This window comes from Lissotriton helveticus, chromosome 6 (genome assembly GCF_964261635.1).
Source record: "Lissotriton helveticus chromosome 6, aLisHel1.1, whole genome shotgun sequence".
Taxonomy (NCBI): Eukaryota; Metazoa; Chordata; class Amphibia; order Caudata; family Salamandridae; genus Lissotriton; species Lissotriton helveticus.
In genome coordinates this window covers 2,025,359,696-2,025,382,245 of record NC_136067.1, presented here as the reverse complement: position 1 = coordinate 2,025,382,245, position 22,550 = coordinate 2,025,359,696, and the positions used below count along the sequence as shown (strand labels likewise).

General features: G+C 45.9%; 2 protein-coding genes across 2 annotated transcripts in view; one reads left to right on the top strand and one right to left on the bottom strand.

Moving 5' to 3' along the window:
* Window positions 1–22,550, top strand: part of LOC144762003 (fucolectin-4-like) — a 474,150-nt gene that overhangs the window by 204,436 nt on the left and 247,164 nt on the right. The window lies entirely within an intron of this gene.
* On the bottom strand, window positions 362–5,786 carry LOC144762002 (uncharacterized). The gene is made up of 2 exons (XM_078647166.1): window positions 4,629–5,786; window positions 362–1,110 (listed from the first exon to the last, which is right to left on the bottom strand). The coding sequence occupies exons 1-2, from the start codon at window positions 5,350–5,352 to the stop codon at window positions 485–487; spliced, it is 1,350 nt and encodes a 449-aa protein (XP_078503292.1). The 5' UTR covers window positions 5,353–5,786; the 3' UTR covers window positions 362–484.

The following is a 22,550-nucleotide window of genomic DNA, read 5'->3' as shown; positions in this document are numbered from 1 at the left end:
CCAGCCCCTACACAATGATACAACACCACTGGATAGCATAAAAGGCCACTTTTATTCTTTAGATCAGGCAATTTATAATATCCATAAACCATTAAAACAGTTGTAAATTTGCATATTTCTTCAAACCGTTGAATTTGCATATTATGCCAAAACCATAACATTTCATTTTGCACTTGTTTGTATATAACTGTAAATTTCCAAAACCAATATAACTTCCTTTTCCTTGAATTCACCAACATGTTTCAAAATCTTTCCACTTTCCATCTTTCTTTCCTTTTCCCCCATCTTGTACCTCCCACCACCCTCTCTCCTGAAGGACGGTCAAGTCCGCTCGAGATCTTGACCTCCCCCTATTCCGCCACCCAGGAAAAACCCTGGATTTTTCCTGACCCCACCAAAACAACCCAAACCCATTCTGATCATATACTGAATAGTACTCATATAAACCTGTTTTTCCCTTGTTTTTTTTTTTTTGTTTTTTTTTTTATTCCTCCCTTCTCGACGACACCCACAAATCCACTTTCAAAATTTTTGATAACATGGCTCTGATCTCCAGTATGTAATACGCCATCCCGAATTGAGTGAGGTGGACGCCGTCCTCCCTAAACAGGTGGCCTTCCTTTCCAGTGATGCTGTCATGTGCAATTGTCTGGATCCCCAAACCCACACAGAAAATCTTCATAGCCCTGTTTACCTTTTTCCTGGCTTTTTCCATGGCAGCTTGACTCCTGGCGTTCTTCCACTGCTGTCTGAAAACAAATTCAGTCCATACTAGACTGGTCCCTAACCAGTTGTTAGAAACCACTGCTAAATCTAATTGCATGGCTTTTATTATACTGAGACCTGATAATGCCACCAAGTCATTTTCCCCTAGATGGAGAATGAGCATATCCGGACCACCCCTGTCATACCTGATCTTAGCCAATAGAGGAAACAAATTCTCCCAGCGCATGCCCCCTTTATCGCACCAGTAAAGTTCATGTCCAGCGCCGGGGATCCCCAAATTCCTTCCGTATATTTGATGATCCGCAAAGATCGCAGCCCACTTCACAAATGAGTGTCCCACAATCCAGATTTGTTTTTTGGCTGGATTCAATCCCCGAATGTCACCTAGATAAGAGAAAAAAACTCAATAAGAAAACCCAAACATATAACTTGATGCTTAACAACTCATGACTTGGACTACTGTCCATGTGTCTTCTACAACTCATGTAATTCATTTTTTATTTTATTTATTTATTTATTTATTTATTTATTTATTTTTTCTAATTTTTTTTATTTTTTGACATATCTTGCACAGCAGTTAGATTTCCATCTTCCTATCCTTTTGATCGCACTCCAACCCAAACCCAAACAGGCTGCTTCTGATGCTGCTCCTATACGAAAGGAATGTGTTGCATAATTCATTGGGTTTAAACCTAGCAATAAAAGTGTGCGTCTCATGACCACCAGCAGCTGGTGACTCGAAAGCTTAACACCTGACTCATGCACAAAAATGGGCCCACTCTGAACACCAGCAAAGAGCTGAAAAACCTTCCACTCTTGTACTGGGCAACAACTGTGTATGTGTGTCCTATTTAGGTGTATCCACACCCCTTGCCCCAACTGATCTGTTTTTGATTTGCATAACCATATTTTCAAAGTGTCCCCCGCTAAGTAAACATTCTTGCCACACAAACCGCAATCGTTCTTCAAACCTAACAGTTCGGAAACGCGAAATGCTCCAAAAAAGAGCCATATCATTGCTAATCTAAAAAGTCTAATCTCATGCACATTGTAACAAGATTTGTGTAAAGACTCTAACAATTGCCGGAGCAGATCAAAAGTTATTGGTGCTCTTGTGTGCGGACTTGTTGCCTTCGCCCTCTGCAATCCCTTCAACACCCTCCTCACCAATACATGGTTATTTGGGTCCCGGCCCCAATACAAATGACCATAGAATGAGATCCCCGCTAGCTTGCCCGCTATAGTGTTATGGGACAAACCCTTATCAATCAGCGTTAAAACAAAGTCAAGTATAAGAGGAATATACATCTCTTCTCTTTTTACAATGTCATAAGTGTCAACATAACTTAGAAATTCCTGCCATGCCAGCATATAACTTCGTTGTGTGGATGGTGCTATTGAATTCTCCACCAGCTGTAGAATCCTCAGTCCCCTAGCGCCCAGACGCTGAGCGGCACTGGTGTTTTCTGAACCGCTGCTCCCGGGGCCAGCTCGCGAAATCTGTCCCACTGGGAACGAGAGAGCGCATCAGCAATTGTGTTATTAATACCTGGAATGTGTGCTGCCCGAAAAACAATGTTCAGACGCAGGCTTAACAACATGAACGCTCTCAAAAGGCCTAACACTCTCCTGTCCTTAGCTTTATGCCTGTTGATTAAGTGAACTACTGACATGTTATCTACATGGAACAGGATCGTTCTGTTACTGAGCTCTGGACCCCATATCTGCAGAGCGACTAAAAGGGGGAACAGCTCCAAAAACGCTATGCTGCGACCTTGAGAAAACCACTCTTCTGGCCACCTCTCGGCACACCAGCGCCCGTCCCAAAAAATGCCAAATCCGTTGGAACCTGACGCGTCCGAATACATTTGCACCTGCCATTTCATGCTTTCCTCGATGAACAATAGTGGCACTCCATTGAACTCCGCTAAAAATAACAACCAAATCCTCAAATCCTCCTTTATGTTTCTGGTGAGCCTGACTCTATGGTGCGGCAGGCTCGCTCCCGACATGGACATGCCCAACAACCTGCAGAAAATCCTTCCACCCCTGACTACTCTGCACGCAAAGTTCAGATATCCTAATAGTTTCTGTACTTGCCTAAGTTGTAACTTTTCTACCTGAAGGGCCTCTTGAATGCATGACCTAATCTCTTCTAGCTTCTTCTGAGGAAGGCGGGCCACCATTTCCACCGTATTAATTTCTATGCCAAGAAAAGTAATCTGTGTGCTGGGGCCCTCCGTTTTGTCTCGTGCCAAAGGCACCCCAAATGCTTCTGCCATAAGTTGAAAAACTTTTAAAGCTTTCTCACAATGTCTGGACTTCGCCGATCCCATGAATAAAAAGTCATCAAGATAGTGACACACCTTGCCTTCCCTGCACCCTTGCTGAAAAACCCACTGTAAAAATGAGCTGAACAATTCAAAAAGGGCACAGGAGACTGCACACCCCATCGGTAAGACTTTGTCAAAATAAAAATAGCCATTCAACTGCATCCCCAGAAGCTCAAAGTCCATGGGGTGTATCGGTATCAATCGAAACGCAGATTGAATGTCGCACTTGGCGAGTTCGGCATGATTACCTAGGCTTCGTATCATTTTTAACGCCTCATCCACTGTAGTGTATGAGACGGCTGTGTCCTTGACAGCGATAAAATCATTAATAGAGCTGCCCTCCGGCCACGAAAGGTGCTGAATCATGCGGAATTCGCCTGCGGCCTTCTTGGGGATAACCCCCAGCGGTGACACCATGAAATGAACAAACGGCATCTCCTCAAAAGGCCCAGCTATTCTGCCTAGACAAACTTCCTCTTCCAGTTTCCTGCCCACTACCTCCGGGAATTCCTTGGCGGACCTCAAATTATCTGCCCACCGCCTGTATCTGGGGCCCTGGTAGCCAATTCGAAATCCCTCCCTAAACCCCCAATAAAGTTTGGCGGCCGCCTCGCTGTCAGGGTACCTGTCTAACCAAGGGGTGAGCAGTTCCCATTTAATTGGGGTAAAAGCCTTTTGGTATAGTAGGGAGTGAGGTTCCCCTGCCCCTGGCTGCCTGGCTTTGTGTTTGCTGGGTGTGCTCGGGCGTGTCTGATGCAGGTGTAAGGCACTGGAATAGCATGTGTCTGCCCCCACATTGGGAGCATTCATGTTTGAATCTACAATATGGCTGGTTGCAATACCCCCTGTTATAGTTCCAACAGGAGCCCAAGCCGCTTGGGTGTCCCCTTGTAACGAACCCCGCCCCTCCCTGGGCGGCGCGCCCTGGAAAGGGCCGGTATGCCACCGGCAATCCACTAGCTGTGTGAGTGGTTTCCGTAAGCTGGGCTGATGACATCCATTGTAACCATAATTCGGTATCTATGTCACCCCAAGGTTTTGAAGGGTTCATGCTCATCCTGGCCCTGAACTCTTCATCGTAGTTCAGCCAGGAGAAACCACCAAAATGCATATGCGCTTTGCGTACAACATCCATATACTTAAAGAGTGACACTGCCCTCTCTGGATATTTTTCACAGTAAATGCTGGAGAAAATCAAAAAGGCAGACGACCAATTGTCTATATTTCTTGGCACCCTGGGTCTTCTTGCCAGTTCTAACTCCTCCTCCTTGGACCCCTCTCTGGATTGTACATCTCTGTGCAGTAAACGGAAAACATCTACATACTCATGCTGCCATATCTTTTGTTTTGTCTTGTGAGACAAATGAGTACCTAACGGCATTGACATGCCCATATATGGCAACCTACCTGGTGCAGGAGAAATCTCTTCCCCGCCTGTTTGTCTAATGGGGTGGGCTGACTTGCCGCCCTGCACACCTGCCATGCCCTGTGCCTGTGGCACTTGTTCTTGGATCTTCTCACCCGTAGGCTTCAAAGAGACATCCCATGCCCCCCACCATGGTTGCTTACCCTTTGGAAGCTGTTCCGCACGTCGTCTCAGTTCTTCTTGAGAGATCCGCTCGAGATTCTCCTTCTGAAGTCCGGAGTCCACATCTTCGTCTTGAACCTGTAACGATTGAACAGAGTTTGTTGTCCCAGCTCCCCTCCCTGCGCCCACTGCTGGAGCTGATTTTCTTTTTGGCAAGCTCCTCAGTTGTGCGCCAGCATTCCGCTCCTCTGTATGTTGTGGAAAAGTCGCTCTCCCCGCCCCTATGACTTGTGGGGCGACTATTTGCCGGCTTCCTCCTGGACGCTCACCATCACCCACACCCCCATCATACGTGTCCCAATTAAAAACAGGTTCTCGCTCCAAAAACCTGTCCGCCTGCTGTGGATCCGCCATAAATTCCACATTAAAACCACCCTGTTCAGTGGCCGCTGTGTCCGTCTCAACTTCCCTAACTTGCAGACTCCTACTGCTCGACAAATTCCCGATCCGGCCTTGCTCCGCTCGAGAGCCACTTGACACCCTATCGGACTCTTCTATTAGACGCGCCTTGCTGGGTGCTTTTTGTACCTCGCCTTGCTTACGCTGTGTATCAGCGGTGGAGGCATGCTCTACCCACACCCACTGCCCCGTTAAACTGTGTTCCAGCCCAGTCTCATCTGACGCATAACCTAGTGGTGCCTGGCGCGCAACTGGAAAAATATAGTCTCTGTTAAATCTGGTGTGCTCCGGTCCGTTGTCGTACATATATTGAATAAAGTCATCTTTGGCTGGTGCTGCCAATCCAGCCTCCCCTGTCTGAAAAACCTCCCCTGCCTCCTGTGTCTGAGTACAATCTACCTCAGGAGGAAAGTAATCATAAGGGTCCTCAGAGGTGTTTTCTATAATCGTGAAACCAACCCTTGCCTCCTCAGGCACTTGGGCCCCGGGCGGGGACCTGGGGCGTGGCAAGTTCACCTGTATGCCCGGGGCCCCGAGGTGACATGACCCGGGCGCAGTCTCATCATCACTGCCGCTCGAATAATCCACCAAAGGCTGGGGCTGGGCTGCTGCGCAATTATAACCTTATGAAGGGGCAGGCAGGTAGGGCGCGCTGGAATTGAGTGGGCTTCCAAACTATTGGGCACTGTAAATAAAGGAGCTGGCCTGGCGCGTATCTGCCTGGCCGGGGCTGCACTGACAGGCTTGCCCATGCCCACTGCCAAGCGCTGAGAAACTGAGCCAGTCCCACCCCCAGCCAACCCCTCCCTCCTAATAGGGGGCGTAGCCAACTCACCCTGCAGCCTGGCCACGAAGCGAGACCCACGGAGCATCGCCGGGGATAGCGAGCGTGAAGGCTGCCCTCTCCACATAGCTACCTGCCTGGCATACCCCACTGCTTGACGAGCCCCTCTGGCCGAACGCGCTCTCCTCGCTCCCTTCCTCACTGACGCTGGCTGCCTGCATGCGTCTATGGCTCTTCTGACACCGTTTGCCGCCTGTCTCCTCGGTGGTCTTTGCGAGGGGGGGGGGCTCAGCAGCGTCCCCGCCGGCCGCCGCCAAAAGGTCACTCCTACCGGCCGCCGCTATGACACGGAGCGCCTCTTGCAGTGCCTCCTGTGTCACCATGGCCGCGCCCGATAGGTTCGGTAAATACCGCTTGTAATTCGGGAAATAAAAATGCCCACTCCTCGACAAAACTCCTGCCTCAGAGCCGGGTCCCTAAAATGACTGCTTTCCCTGACTAAACGCCTACGCATTATGCCTCGCGCTCGCTGCGCTGCCCTGCCTAATGCGTCATCGCTCCGGGTCCGACCATCCGGGCGAAAATCCACGGGGGGAGACCGCTTCGCTCTGCTCCCCCCGAGGATCTCATTGCGCATTGAGTTTTGAATTTCGATATAGTTTAGGTAAATTGCAAATAGTTGTATTTACTTGGCATTCGTCTGGCAGACGCATTGAACAGGATTTTGATTCAGACAATTTGATTGGTTTGTTGGAAGGCATTATTCCAATAGAAAGGTACGTGCACGGCTGGCTTCAACATTCATAAGACATAGTATGGTCGTATGGTTCACAATCGGGTAACACCACTGTTTCATATTGTTACAGAGCACTGTGATGCATTTTTATCACCGACAAACAGCAGTTTGAGACAATAAAGTTATGCTTAGCTTGGTGCCTTTTCTCTTGTTAACAGTTTAGAAAGTTCAGAATCTTAAAGCGTCAACTATTGAATGTGTACATTTTTGCAGATTGGGAGTCTACACTTTCTGCGGTATTGCAGACGGCGTTTTACAGACTTTCAGGTGAATTATGATAATTGAGTTTGGATACAATGTCTACCTTTAAGATAAAGCGTGCTTAATAGAGTTCGGTAACGCTTGATATATAACTAAGGCGCAATGCGCAAATTAAACCGCAAGGACCACCTAGATTGCTTACATGTTGCCTCCATAAAGGCACACGCCGTTTAGCACGCATATTATCACCATCGATTTAGGAATGTGTATCATTTTCTTTTGATATGAGGAATCTCCACACTCATAGTACGATCGTTTTTTTCATCAGTACGCTCTCTGACAAGAGTATTTCTTTGACAGATCAACTAGACGTTGGTTCTTCATTGTTGAATCCTCTGCGGTTTCTTCACCGTTAAACGACAGGCACTTATATTATTGGTAAGTTTTTCACTAAGAACGCTGTCAGCATTTCAAGGACCTGATTTAGGGTCTACAGACACTTGTCACATTTAGGGTGGTGAAGGCTTTTTTCTATATGAAGCATGTTAAAACATGAACATGCATTTGCTCCAGTTTATTAGATGATGGCTTTAAAAACACAATGTTCTGCGCCACTTTGTGTAAATGTTTAAATGGTAATAGTGATATCTGTTTCATATTTATTTTACAGTTCCCTTGAAGCAGGGATCATGGATCCCGAAATGCATTGGGACAAATAACGATTTGCACTATGATTTCTGCTGTATAGCTTTATGGATATTTATGAATTTTAAAAAGAATTGTTTTTGATCATGTCTATGGGCTACGAGTTAGCATAAAGCAAAAAGTGGACAAACAACGTAATGTTTCTAAATTGTTTATGTATTTGATAAGTAGACAGAGAGAACACAGTAGATAGCACTTAAAACTGGTAATAAATAGAGTTAAGTAAGTAGCAAACCATTGGGTTGCAAATAGCTGTGCAGCTGGGTTTAAGTGTTCAGATCAACACTTAAAATATCCTTCTCAGACAACATTGGAGGTTAGCTATCTCCATCCCACCTAGCACACTCCGAGAAAAACAGGGTTCAATTGAGAAAGATCTTACATATAAGATTCATTAAACCAAAATACCGAGTGCGCAGTACAACACTTGAAAAACGTGATCTTCTCAGAGAAGAGCATCCTCTGAAGAGAGGAAATCCAGACTGATCCAGTTTGAGCAAGCCAAGCTTCGGCTCAGGAGAGAACAGCTAGCATTAGATAGGGAGTCCTTGGAGCTTCAGAAAGCTTAAAAAAGATAGGGTCTAGAGACTCCTAGTGGCAGTTATAATATACCTAGCGTTAGGGAGAAAGTCTCTGACAATAGAAACCTGCATAAGATTGTGACCCCCTTTCAGACAGGGGATCACATCCACAAGTGGATCACTGCACTTGCAAGGGCTGCAAAGTTCAAAGGGTCCCAGTAGAGCAGTGGGTAGCCATCTTATGGCTCTCCTTTGCTGACTAAGGGAGAGACAAGCTCCTCTCTGTTAGAGAAGAGGATGCTGATGACTACTATATATTGAGGGATGCTTTAATAGATGGGTTTGGCTTAACCACTGATCAATACAGGTTAAAGTTCAGAGACACCCAGAAAGCACCAAATCAAGATTGGGTAGACTTTGTGGATTCTGCTACCAAGGATCTGGAGGGTTGGTTAAATGGCAGTAAAGTAGATGATTATCAAGGATTGTAAATCTTATCATGAGAGAGCAGATCCTTAACAATTGTCAAAATCAGCTATTACATCAGCATCTGGTGGACTCAGATCTGACCTCCCCCCAAGAATTGGGAAAGAAGGCAGATGAATGGGTCAGAACCAGAATCAAGCAAAAGGTCCAGCCCTTGGGGGGGTGCAACTAAAAAGGAAGATGCCAAGCCCTCTGAGAAGGGTGGGGAAAAGGGAAACGACCAGAAGTCTTCAACAGGCCCCCAAAAAGCAGCATCTGATAATTCCCAATCTAACAAGAATAAAGGTCCAAGGAAGACATGGTGTAAAATCTGTAAGTTGAAAACCCATTGGACTTCAGATTGTAACAAGTCCAAACACTCCACAGCTACCACCACCCCTGCCCCTAAGGCACCTGTTCCCACTAGTCTAGTTACAGGTGGTGGTATACAGAACAAGGGTTTAGTAGGATTGGCCCTGGGATCTGGAGAGGACTCTGGCATAGTCAGAAGTACCTACTCAGGCTGTACTAGTTTGTGATGTGTACCTGTCCCTGTTTGTGAGCCCCAGTGGTCTGGGCAAATACAAACAACAGCCTAGGATAAATGGAAGAGAGTCTCTGGCATACAGGGACACAGGGGCCAGTGTCACCATGGTGACTAAGGACCTCGTGGATCCCAGCCAAATCATACTTGGAGAAACCTACCAAGTGACCAATGAGAGCAATGTCAGTACTAACCATGCTCTGGCAGTTGTTAACTTCTCTTGGGGAGGGGTAACTGGCCTAAAGAAGGTTGTGGTGAATGCAGATCTATCAGTAGAATGTTTGCTAGGAAATTATTTGGAGACCTCAGCATGGGCTGAGGTGGAGCTGACTACCCATGCAGCAATGCTGGGTATCCCTGCAGAAGTATTTGCCCTGACAAGATCAAAGGCTAAGCCGACAGAAACTGAACAGGCCTTGGATCCTGGAACAATGGACCAAGGACCTCCCAAGAGGAGGAGCAGCAGAGGTAAGGCAGTGTATTCCCCCCAGGATCAGTCTGAAGAGACTCTTTTAGCAGAAGAGGATCTGACACCTGAAGAAGGAACTGTCCCAGATGAACTTGAGCCTGATCAGGTTGAGTTTTTGGGGACAGGGGGACCCATCTAGGGCAGACTTGAGCCTGGAGCAGCAAAGCTGCCCAACTCTTGAACCCCTCAGACAGCAGGCTGCTGCTGAGGCTGCTGGGAATGCTAGTGGGACCCATAAGGTATATTGGGATGATGGACTCATTGTTGCCTACTACTGGCATACAAACTTTATTGCTTGATTAATTAAAATCATTACAATATGACTCGAGTGACATAAATAAATACATTCAATAGAAGTGATAAAACGTCCTAGCTAGGTGGGGAGCAAGAGATGTTCAGTGTCCAAGTCTGTCAGCTAAGGTAATGGAGTCCTTCTTGGTGCAGTGGGCAAAGGGCTATTTAGTAAAAGCATGAGATGGATTATCATTTTCCCTCCTGCGGCCCGAGTAGGGAAAATGCTTTGTGCAAGAAGGAGGACTTGTGCAAGTGGTTGTTTTATTCAGTGAGAAGGCGTGATGTGCTTTAATCCAGGACTGTGGTTGGTATGACTTGAAGGTAGCTACAAATAGTTCATGAGGCCCTAGTAGGGAAAGTGCTTTGTGCAAGAAGGAGGACTTGTGCAATTGGTTGTTTTACTCAGTGGGAAGGCCTGGTTTGGCTTAATCCAGGACTTTAGTTGATCTGACATGGAGGTAGATTCAGCCTCGTCGCCATGAGACAGATGTTCAAGGCTGACACATTTCTTCTGGCTAGAAGGATGACTTAATAATAAACTTTATTGTTGATAAATTAAAAACCTTACAATATAAAAACATGCATCCTGATCATAAAATAATGAGAGTTTTTTTTAAAATAACGTTTTAATTAAAACTCTACTTAGTATCTTAACAGGTGTTGTAAGTGTCGCGTTCCGAGTTAAAGTCAGAAATTTGTTGATAGCTAACAAGGTATTGGTGTATCCAGTAATAAGGTTTCGCTCGGCTCTAACAGGACGGGAGTGGCAGCCCTGATGCCTTCCAACTGGCTTAGTGCTTTGGTTATTAATTTTGTTAACCCGATATTCAGCTTTATATTATCCGGGTTGAAGGCTGCTATTATGGCTTGACGGCAGGATCGAATTCCAAGTCGTATCCATTCTTCTCGCAATAATAAGCGTCTAGAGATGAGCATTGTTGGACATAAGCAAACTATGTGTTCCAACCCTTCGGTGTGGTAACCACACAGCCTGCATTGGATGTTGTTGTCTTTCCGGCGCCATTCTGGAAGATTTTTCAAAAAGGGCCATTCAGCCATCCTCAGTGCCAGGAACTTTCGTTTCAGGTAAAGTGCCGTGGTAGTTGATAGGTGAGGAGATTCTACTCCTGGGTTAAAATTAGTAATTACTGCCCAGGCGTGTTTCCTTTTTGATAGCGTTGCCCTGTCTGAATGAAAAGACCACAACCTAGTACTCTTCTTGATGGCTAGCTTTAATGCAGACTGGGGGGGGTTTGTTCCCCAAAAATCCTTAGTGCCAAGTAGTTGTAAGCTATGCTCCAAGTGGAGCCGATATTTTTGGCTGGCATAACTTTTCTGAATTTCTTGCCAGAGTCTGGCCTCCAGTGAATCTTCCCGGGCTTGACGCAATCTATTGCAAAACTTTATGAACGCCCCTGCTTTTATGCCATGGTGATCAAGTAAGCCAAATTCCAGGCGGACTTGCGCCGGTGATGCTGAGTTTGGAAGATGAAATGCACGTTTAAAGATTTTAGTTGTCAGTTTATTTAAAAGAGTGTTTGTAGTTCCCTTCATGATCTCTTGGCCATACATCAGGGAGTTAGATGTTTTTGCCTTTATCACTTTTAACAAAGGGATTAAAGCTGGGACCTAATAGTTTTTTCGACAATTTTGTTGCTGCAGCCTCTAGAGCCAGAGCTTTGGTTCTCAGCGCTTCTTTTTGCCTAGCAAATGAGCTTCTGCAATCGAACAGTATTCCCAGGTACTTATAGTGAGATGTTGGATCAATTTTTACGTTATCGAAGTACCACCCTCCACGAGACTGCTTAGGTTTCCCAAAGGTGATTGTTTTTGGTAGATTTAACTCTAAAAAGTTGTTTTCGGTGTAAGGGAGCAATTCATCAAGTAGCCTCTGTAGGCACACCTTCGTATGGCTGAGCAACACCAGGTCGTCGGCGTATAGGAGGTTACTGATTCGTACTCCATCTAATTGAGGGGGATGACAATTAACGGTGTCAAGGATTGGTGAAAGGTCCGATATAAACAGGTTAAAAAGGAGTGGGGCCAGTACGCAGCCTTGTTTTACTCCACTGCTGGTCGAGATCTTTCTGGAAACGTGGGAGCCTTCACCCAACTTGATTTTTATCCACGCTTTGGAGTGGAGTTGGACTATAGCTAGTAACAAGGACTGAGGTACTCCCCAGCCTTTTAGTTTTTGCCACAGTATGTCCCGAGGCACGTGGTCAAACGCTGCTTTGAAGTCCACAAAGCAACAGTGCAGTTGAATTTGTTGCACAGTAGCTTTCTCTATTAGGACAGATAATGACAGTAGGTTGGTCTTTGTTCCGGATTTAGCCACGAAGCCTGTTTGATTGAAGGGGAGGCATTTTGTTTCGTTTGCCCAGGTCAGAAGATCTTCCAATAGAATACTGGCATAGTATTTAGACTCCACGTCGAGGAGGGCTATCATTCGATAGTTACTAGGGTTATTTCTCTTCCCGTTCTTGTAAATGGGATGGATGATTGCACCTCTCCAGGAGTCGGGAACATCATAGTTTGATCGGCATTCCAAAAACAGGGGGGTCAAGTGCTCTGACCAGAAATTGGCATCTGTTTTGAACAATGCCTGGGGGAGACCATTTGGACCTGCTGCGCCGTCAGCCCTGGCTTTCTTTATAGAGCACTGGATCTTGTGCTTTATTCCTTCGGGTGTCACTGTTAGGTTTCCAGTAAGAAAATTGGTGGTATTCCTACTTGTGTGGACGAGCTCTTCAAGTGTGTTAATGGGTAGGGAGCTTGGCTGCGGGCGTATTTGATTAACTGACTCCGCCGAAAATGTTTTTGCGTTATTTATGCTTGGCGAAGTTGGACAATTATCTTTGTGATGAATGATCTTAAAATGAGAAGATAAAAAGTAAATCCATTCGTCTGCATTGATGTTTGCGTTGCCCTGACAAGTTCCGCATCTCTGGCTCCTGCTCACCAGGGACTAAAATTGCTTTGAGTTTGAGTTCCTGCTTTCGTGGAAGAGCTTCAACCAAAATTGATCAGAGGCTTCTCGTTTTTCCCTACGTATGGCGAACTTGAAGGCTACTTGAGCTTGCTTATAATTGTGAAATTTTGTTTTATTATCTGGGCTCTTCCTTGATTGCCGAAGGACTTGATTTCTGCGAAGCTTTAGTTTTTTTGTTGCTGGTTAAATATATGCTTTACATTTCTGCTGCTCTATTTTCCTCTTTGCGGGCACTGCATGTAACAATTGGTTGGTAAAATTTGCCCAGATACTAATAGCTGTGGAATCAGTGTCTGGTTGTTGAATTAGCAGTGCTCTACTTTGTTCCATCAGAGATGGGGCCATGCTGGCTGACCATTTCAATCGTTTTAAATTCTCTGTATAGGTGCCTCCGTGGGTGTAAGCTAACTCCTGGTGACACGGGCTTTCGTAAGTATTGTTATTATTTGAGGCCGGTGGTCACTATTGCCTTGTGGTGCAATATAGTAATTCTCAATCAGTGGGAGAATTTCTAGGTTCCCCAGCAAAAAATCCAGGAAGGAAAAGGTTCGGCCATCAGATTGTGTACAAGCTGGGGGTTTATCCAAGGGGAGACATCCATTCAGGACAGTATAACCAATGTTGCTGAGCTGGGTAACTGCGTACTCCCCCAATTTTGATGGTCTATTGTCAATGGGAATTGACTGAGAGACTAGGTGTGATGGAACCATTTGCAGAATGGACTCAGAATCCTTGATTAGATTACTATAAAGGTTTGTATTAAAATCGCCTGTGAATATGGTTGGTATACTACCATACTCACTAAGCACATTGCATACGTTATTGGTCAGGCTATCCAATTTGGACTTTTTCTCTGAGGAGCGCGGAGATATGTAAATGTTAAGAAGAAGTATCTGGCTTCCAGTCTGACCGCGATGGATGATGGACTCCTTTACTCTGAGGGTAGAGACCCCAAGCCTGGTGCAGCCAGGAGGTTGGTCTTACCTCAGAAGTTTAGGGGCTTCCTACTCACACTAGCCCATGATATTCCCTTAGCAGGATACCTAGGCCAAAATAATACTTGGGACAGGCTTGTCCCTCACTTTCATTGGCGTCAAATGAGTGAGGATTGCAAGAGTTTTTGTAGCTCTTGTATTACCTGCCAGGCCAGTGGCAAGGCAGGTATATCCACAAAGGCCCCCCTGATACCACTACCTGTGGCGGGGGTATCCCTTTGAGAGAGTAGGGATTGACATTGTTGGTCCCCTTGACCCACAAACAGCATCTGGGCACAGGTTTATTCTGGTGGTAGTGGATCATGCTAACAGATACCCAGAAGCTATTCCCCTTAGGACCATCACAGCTCCTTTGGTGGCAAGGGCCCTCCTGGGAATACTTTCCAGAGTGGGTTTCCCTAATGAGGTATTGTCTGACAGAGATACAAACTTTATGAGTAGTTACCTCAAGGCAATGTGGAAGGAGTGTGGTGTCAACTACAATTTCACCACCCCTTATCATCCTCAATGCAATGGGCTTGTTGAAAGATTTAACAAGACCCTGAAGGGTATGATCAAAGGGCTCCCAGAAAAGCTTAGGCGAAAATGGGATGTTCTTCTGCCCTGCCTTCTCTTTGCATATAGGGAAGTGCCACAGAAGGGGGTTGGTTACAGCCCTTTTGAACTTTTGTTTGGCCACCCTGTCAGAGGGCCACTCTGTCTAGTGAAGGAAGGGTGGGAGTTACCTCTCAAACCTCCTAAACAGGATATTGTGGACTAAGTACTCGGTCTCCGCTCCAGGATGGCTGAGTACATGAAGAAGTCAACAAAAAACCTTGAGGCAAGTCAGGAATTACAGAAAGTCTGGCATGACCAAAAGGCTGTGCTGGTGGAGTACCAACCAGGACAGAAGGTATGGGTGCTGGAGCCAGTGGCCCCAGCAGCTCTCCAAGACAAGTGGAGTGGACCCCATACTATCTTGGAACAAAAGGTAGAGAGGTCACCTAACTGGTGGACCTGGGAACTCCCAGAAGTCCTCACAGGGTACTTCATGTGAATAGATTGAAACCATATGTGGACAGGGCTGACATAGGCTTGCTCATGGCAACAGATGAGGGACAGGAGGAGGAGAGTGAACCTCTCCCAGACCTGCTCTCTTACAACCCTGATGATGGGTCAGCCTCACTGCCCAGCAGCAGTCTGACTGCAGACAAGTTCTCCAATCATTCAGACATATGTTTTCACTGACTCCAAGTCAGAGCACCTGGTGCATTCATGAAGTGGACACTGGGGACAGTCTGCATGTGAAGAATAAGATCTACAGGTAACCTGATCATGTCAGGGACTGCATAAGGACTGAAGTCCAAAAGATGTTGGAACTGGGGGTTATTGAGCCCTCAGATAGCCATTGGGCTAGCCCAGTAGTCTTGGTGCCAAACCCTCACACCCAGGGCGGTAAGACAGAGATGAGGTTTTGTGTCGACTACAGGGGACTCAATGGAGTCACTAGGACTGATGCACATCCCATTCCCAGAGCAGATGAGCTCATAGATAAATTGGCCCCAGCCAAATATCTGAGCACATTTGATCTGACAGCTGGCTGCTGGCAGATAAGGTTAGCTGAATCTGCAAAAGTCAAAACAGCATTTTCAACCCCTGGTGGGCATTATCAATTTATTGTGATCCCCTTTGGTTTAAAAAATGCACCTGCCACTTTTCAAAGGTTGGTGAACCAAGTCCTCATAGGCCTGGATGACTTTAGTGCAGCATATCTAGATGATATTGCTGTCTTTAGCTCCACCTGGGAGGATCACCTGATCCACCTGAGGAAAGTTTTGGAAGCCCTGCAAAAGGCAGGACTCACTATCAAGGCTACTAAGTGTCAGATAGGGCAGAGTCAGGTTGTGTACCTGGGCCACCGTGTGGGTGGAGGCCAGGTTCAACCACTACAGAGCAAAATCCAGACCATAGTGGACAGGGTTGCTCCAACCACCCAGACTCAGGTCAGAGCTTTCTTAGGCCTGACTGGGTATTACAGAAGATTTGTAAAGGGGTATGGATCCATTGTGGCACCCCTAAATGACTTAACCTCTAAGAGGATGCCCAAGAAAGTTCAGTGGACTGTCCGCTGTCAGAAAGCCTTTGATGACCTGAAACAGGCCATGTGCTCTACTCCAGTGCTTCAGAGCCCCAACTACTCCAAAGAATTCATAGTTCAAACTGATGCTTCTGAGGTGGGGGTAGGTGCTGTATTATCACAACTGAATGAAGAGGGCCAGGATCAACCAGTAGCTTTCATTAGCAGAAGGTTGACCCCCAGAGAGAAACGTTGGTCAGCTATAGAGAGGGAGGCCTTTGCTGTGGTCTGGGCCTTGGAGAAGCTGAGGCCATACTTGTTTGGTACTCACTTCCTAGTTCAAACCGACCATAAGCCCCTCCTATGGCTAAAACAGATGAAGGGTGAAAACCCTAAACTTCTCAGGTGGTCCATTTCCCTACAGGGGATGCACTATACGGTGGAACATAGACCTGGGAGCAACCATGCCAAAGCAGATGGCCTCTCCAGATATTTCAACTTAGAACATGAAGACTCAACTAGTCAAGGTTAGTTTAATGTCCCTGCGTTGGGGAGGGGGGTTGGGGGGGGGAGATTGGCATCGACTGCATAGTTGCCCCCAACTTTTTGCTGATGTTTTGACTGTTTTATGACTCTAGCCAGGCTGTGGCCCTGCTATCCAGGACCCCAGCCTATCTGCTTCCTCTCTAAACTAATGTGAGTACCTTAGGTACATGCCAATTGGATACTGAGGTCACCCTGTGAGCCCCTTGTAGATGGTACCCTAGGTACCCAGGGCATGGGTCCCCAGAGGCCTACCAGGGGCTGAAGCACTTATTGTGCCACCCCTGGGACAGCCATACAAACTGACACCACCAGATCACTACTGTAGTCTGGGTAAGGTGGTGCTTGCACCCCTTACAGGGATATAGGTAGCCTGTATCCCCCCTAAGTACAACACATATATACTCATAAGTCACCCCTAAAGCAGGCCTTGCTAATCCTACAAGGCAGGGTGCTGGGTTATGTGTGAGGGGGACCCTCTGCATGAGCAGAGCCCCCCTGCAACCTTTGCAATACTAAGTACTGGGTTGTTTGTAGTGCAGCCATACCATATACTCTTAAGTGTATTAAAGTCAATCGCGGTAGAATGCTAACTTGAGAATGGCTGCACCAAACCATGTCGTTTTACTTGTCAAACAACTTGGAATACTATCCCCTCGCCAGTCCTGGCGACGGGGGTAGCATTCCACCCTTCTAGAGGGTCGACATGGTAAAAGCGGTTGATTTTAGACACCAATTTAAAAGAGCACACGTAGTACAAAATGGATGCTTCCAGCCACCCACACAATTCTGGCTGCCTGTTGCTGGGGGAAACTCCAGCCAGGGCAGCTGGACAATAGGGATCCTGTTGTAGGGAGGTGTCCTCACCTCCCCAGACAGGCTATGTGTATTGGAACTGGGTGGGTGCACTTAGAATTCCTTTCAGGCTTGCACGTAGGCACATTTGGTGCCTACTTCAGCATATGCCGCTTCAAACCGGTACAGGGGCATCTTGTCCCCTGCTCTGGCATGAAACTCAACAAAGGGGAGAGGATGTAGCCACCCTTTCCCGCCTGAACTCCCATTGGTGGCCCCTGATTTAGACACTCCCCTATTTCTTGGATAAAGGCGGGTGCAGGGTCCTCAGAGCTTCAGATTAATCTTGGACACAAACTTTGCTTCTGAAACTAGAACCTTCGACAAGCTGCTGCCCAGCTGACTGATGAAGTCTTCCTTGGGGTAAAGGAGTTAACCCCCTGCTTGGCAGGCACCTAAAACACTGCAACTGACCCGGTTGGCACTCGGCTGCTCCTACGGACATCGAAGACTTCTGTCTAACCTGAGGTAGGTTCCCAAGCATCTCAGAGGACAGTAAGTGTGCACAGCAAGGCTGATTTTATGACCCTGGGCACTTTACCACTGCCGAGATACCCATACCCCAGGACACCGGCCACCTCTTGCACAGCACACGAACCCGTTGAGTGGGAAAGTTGTGCTTTGGCTTATTGTTGGGACAACCTATCAACATCATCTGTGCCAGAGATCGATGCGCCAGCCCGCTCCGGTGACCCGTGGGCGCATCTTTACGCACGCCATTTTGCTGCTTCCTGCGATCCCGGGTCTCTTGACTGGTGGGCCCTGGCGGAGGTCAATCTTCATTTCAATGAGCTCCCCTGGTTGCTCCAGGCCTGCTCTTCAGTCTCCTCGCTGGAGACCTCGCTCAGACCTTGAGGGTCTGCAAAGTAGATGTTTCTTTATCCTTTCATGGGTTGTGGTTGCCAAGGCTTAGTGGAACCAATCCGGACACTAACACCGCAGCGGCCTTCATCCTTCGTGGGTCAGTTGCCCTCCAGCAGCTGGCCTTCCTTGACGCCTCCTGGACTCCGTGGCTGCTGATCCAAGCTGCTCTTCATCGACCAAGAAGCACCCGACATTGAAGGGCTCTCTCTCCTGAGGCCCCTGGTCACTGGCTAGTGACCCATATTTTGTCTCCTCTACTTTCAGGTCCTCTTCTTCAAGATCTTCATCTTTCACCTGCACAACATCGACGACTCTTCTCTCCAGCAGCAGTTCTTCACGTTTTCCCATTGAAACAGTGGTACCTCGGTACTATCGTGGGTGTGGGTCCTCCAAGAGCTTAACTTAAAACTCCTGAACTCGAACTCTTTCTTGAAGTGTCTAGATTCCTGCAATTTCCAACCTCGACATTCCCATAGGCTTTAACGGGGATTCCTGTCCTAGTTTAAATACTGCACACGCTCCCCGTGGGTGGTTTCGTAAGGGGCCAGCGATCCTAAGTGCACTAGTCACTGCCTGTAGAACTGTTGTGGTTCTTATACCACTTTTTTGATAAGTGGTTTGTTCCCCCTCTGGGACCCTGTGATTCCAGTGCTATTTATTGTGACTATAAATGCTTTATTGCACTGTATCTTTACCTCTAGCCTCATAAAGAGACTAGTGGGATTATTCTGAGAATATATACATAAATGTTCAATATATACCAGTGTGGGCTACTCTTTCATTTGGTTATTCAAGAGGTTATCTATGGTAACACAATAAGCTTAACACTCCTTCAAGACTTAGCCAAAGCCTGCTCTCCACAGCTACCACTAGTATAGCTTTCTTTAAAGGTTGTCTTTTAGCCTATCACCATAAGAGTCAAATTGGACTGGTGCAAGGTGTTCACTACACTAGTGAACATCATATGCCAGGCCAACCTCTCACACACACAATGCACCCTACAATAGGGGTGACTTATATGATGCCAAGGGAAGGGTCAGGGGCTGGGCAGTGTGGGCACTTCACAGCCAAGATGGCAGTTCTGATCTGTACACAGACACTGCAGTGGCAGGTCTGAGGTACACTTTACAAGCTGTTTCTGTGGGTGGGGCAAACCAGCGCTGCAGGCCCACCAGCAGCATTTGGGTTACCAGCCCTGGGCACACACAGGCCACACTACTAGGGACTAACAGGTAAACCAAATAAGCCAATCAGGGATCTACCAATTCACAGTCATATTTGCACAGGGAGAGCATATGCACTTTAGAACTGGTCAGCAGTGGTAAAGTGCCCAGGGTCATAAAACCAACAAAAACAGGTCATGAAAAATACAGGAGGGAGGCAATAAGTTTAGGGACGACCCTGCAAAAAGGGCCATTTCCAACACAACCCCCTTCCAGCCAAAACGCAGGGGAGGCCAATCCCCACCTTGATGGGCTTCCCTGCTTTGGGCGATAGAACATGGATCTGGCCCGCGACTGCAGGGGCATACAGAGAGGTGACCACTCTGGCGCTTTCAGAAGCGGTCGCTCCCTCACCACAGCTCCTGCCTGGTATCGTACCCGCGCTCCCTTGCCTCCTACTCTCGCATTCATACTATCTGCATAGCGCCTCCTAACTGCATAGCGCTATAGCGCGATTGCCTCTGTCAACTGAAATTGTCATTTGTATCGCTTTTGCTATTATTTCACGGCGCTTTGATTGACGCTCGCATAAATTGTTCATTTTGTACTGTTTTTATTTGTACTGCATACTGCATTACCTGATTGTTGTGCAGCCTTTGTGGAATGATGCTACCACTAGGTTTGGTAGTTTAAAGGAGGATTATTTATTCAGCATTAAGATTGAAGATCATTACAACAAGCCTGGGTCTTAACTGTCTTCCCTGGAATCTGGAACCCAGCAGTGTTCCCGATTCCAGGTATGACACAGCAATACCACACATTCCCCTTCGTTAAGAGAAATAAAGAAACAATTTAAATTGAAAATGAAAGAACAAGAATTGATATTCAAAGTACAATTTGATTACAGAATATGAAAACAAAAGTATCAATAATGAGAAATTACATTGTATGATAAATAAATCAGATTATCTATAAAGATGATAATCTTTAAACCGCACAGGAGTAAGACATTTCCTCTGTGTTCGTTGAACTGTATTAGTATCAGGAGTACAGGAGAATTTATTTTCAGGGATACTGTGAAGGGATGTTGAACCAGAGAACTTTCTCCAATTACCGGCACTGTTGGAGGACCTTGAGTTGGATGGAATACTAGACTCTGGTACTGCTTCTTTAGGCCACAACCACTTGGGAATTTTTACCACCTTGGACATATTCCACACGTTGCCATCTGATAGTTCAACCACTTGACGACCAACACGTTTGATTAACAAAGGATCTGAATACCGTGACTCTCCAGACTTGACTAATCTGCTCTTCTTAACACGCACCCAATCATTGACACTAAACAGTGAAGAATTGTTACATGAGGAATAATCATTATCAATATCCTTTTTAGAATTAAGTATTCTCATCCAAGGTTGACTCATGTTGGAGACACTCCTCCTCCCTCTCATCTTCTCAAAAGGTGAGAGATCACCCATGCTTCTTGGCATATTTCTGTAGCACCACAGAATTTTACTTATGGTTTGTTTACAATCATTACCATTGCGTAAGGCTAATTGGAGACCCTCTTTAAACACCCTGATCCACCTCTCTACAATGCCATTACTATTGGGATAATAGACTGACACACGTTTGTGTCTTGTACCATGACGTACCAAAAACTCCTTCATCTCTTGAGAGACAAATTGTACACCATTGTCTGTTGTAATAGATTCAGGGAAACTTTCTCTTTCGAATACTTCATTTAAAAACTTGATCACCACACCAGATGTTATACTAGAAACCATTTTTACCTCAGGCCATTGAGACAATTGATCAACCAAGATAATAGCATACATCATACTTTTGTTGAATGACATGGGACCAGCAATGTCTAAAGATACACTTTCCCAAACCCGTGAAGGTCTAGAAACGGGAAGACGTTCATATGTGACATGCTTTTGAGACTTATCACTTAAACAGCAATCCACACAGTCCCTGACATACCTTTCTATACTCTTATCCATCCCTGGCCACCAGAACTCACTTCTGATCCTCCTTTTCATAGATGTCATACCAGGGTGACCTTCATGAGCCATCTCTAAAATCTTAGAGTGTAATTCACCAGGCACCACCAATTGTAGACCTCTGAACAATAACCCCTCAACCACAGATAACTCTTGAGCAACATGAAAGAACGGTTGAATACTATCAGATTACAAGTCCTTGCGTGGCCACTGAGTTTTCACAAAATTACATATCTTATTGAAAACAGGGTCACCACTACATGCCAATTTCCATGTATCCTCACGGATACAACCTTTGGAAATTTCACAAATTGACACCACGTTATCTTTGTCATTGTCCACTTCAACTACGTTGTCATCAGGCATAGGTAATCTAGATAAGCAGTCAGCAAACACATTCCTAACACCAGGAATATATTCAACTTTAAAATGAAATTCTTGAAGCTTGTACTGCCATCTGGCAATTCTTGAAGTCGCTTTCCCACAACCTTTGGTAGTAAATAAATCTACTAGAGGACGATGGTCAGACCAGAGTTTAAAAACAGTTTCGTACACATACTTGCGGAAATACTCTATGCCCCACCAGCAAGCAAGAGCTTCCTTTTCTAATGTAGAATATTTGCATTCAGCATCCCTCAGAGGTCTTGAAGCAAACCCAATTGTTACCATTTGACCCTTTTGACGCTGCATTAAAACTGCACCGATACCTACATTGCTAGCATCTGTAATGATGATTGAACCATGAGTAGTATTAAACGTTGCTAGAGCAGGTGCAGATGCAATGTTTTGTTTCAACAACTTGAATTCTTTTTTACAACTTTCATCCCAAAGGAAATGAACATTTTTCTTCATCAAATTTCTCATATTTACAGTTTTATCAGAGAACAGTGGAATAAATTTGGAGTAATATTCGGCAAGCCCTAAGAAAGACCTGAGCTGATCTTTATTTACGGGGTCTGGAGCTGATTCAATAGCCTTGATTACGTTTAATTTTGGGGAAATGCCTTCTTTACTTATAGTATGTCCCAAATAGTCAATAGAAGACACACCAAATTTACATTTTTCTTTTGTGAGAGTGAGACCACTATCTTGCAACACACATAATACCTTATGTAGTATTTCAGAATGATCAGATGGATTAGATGCAAAGATCAAAATGTTGTCTTGAAAGTATAAAACATTTTTAAAATCTTTAAATAGATTATGCATCACTCTTTGAAAGACAGAAGATGCTGATATTAGACCAAA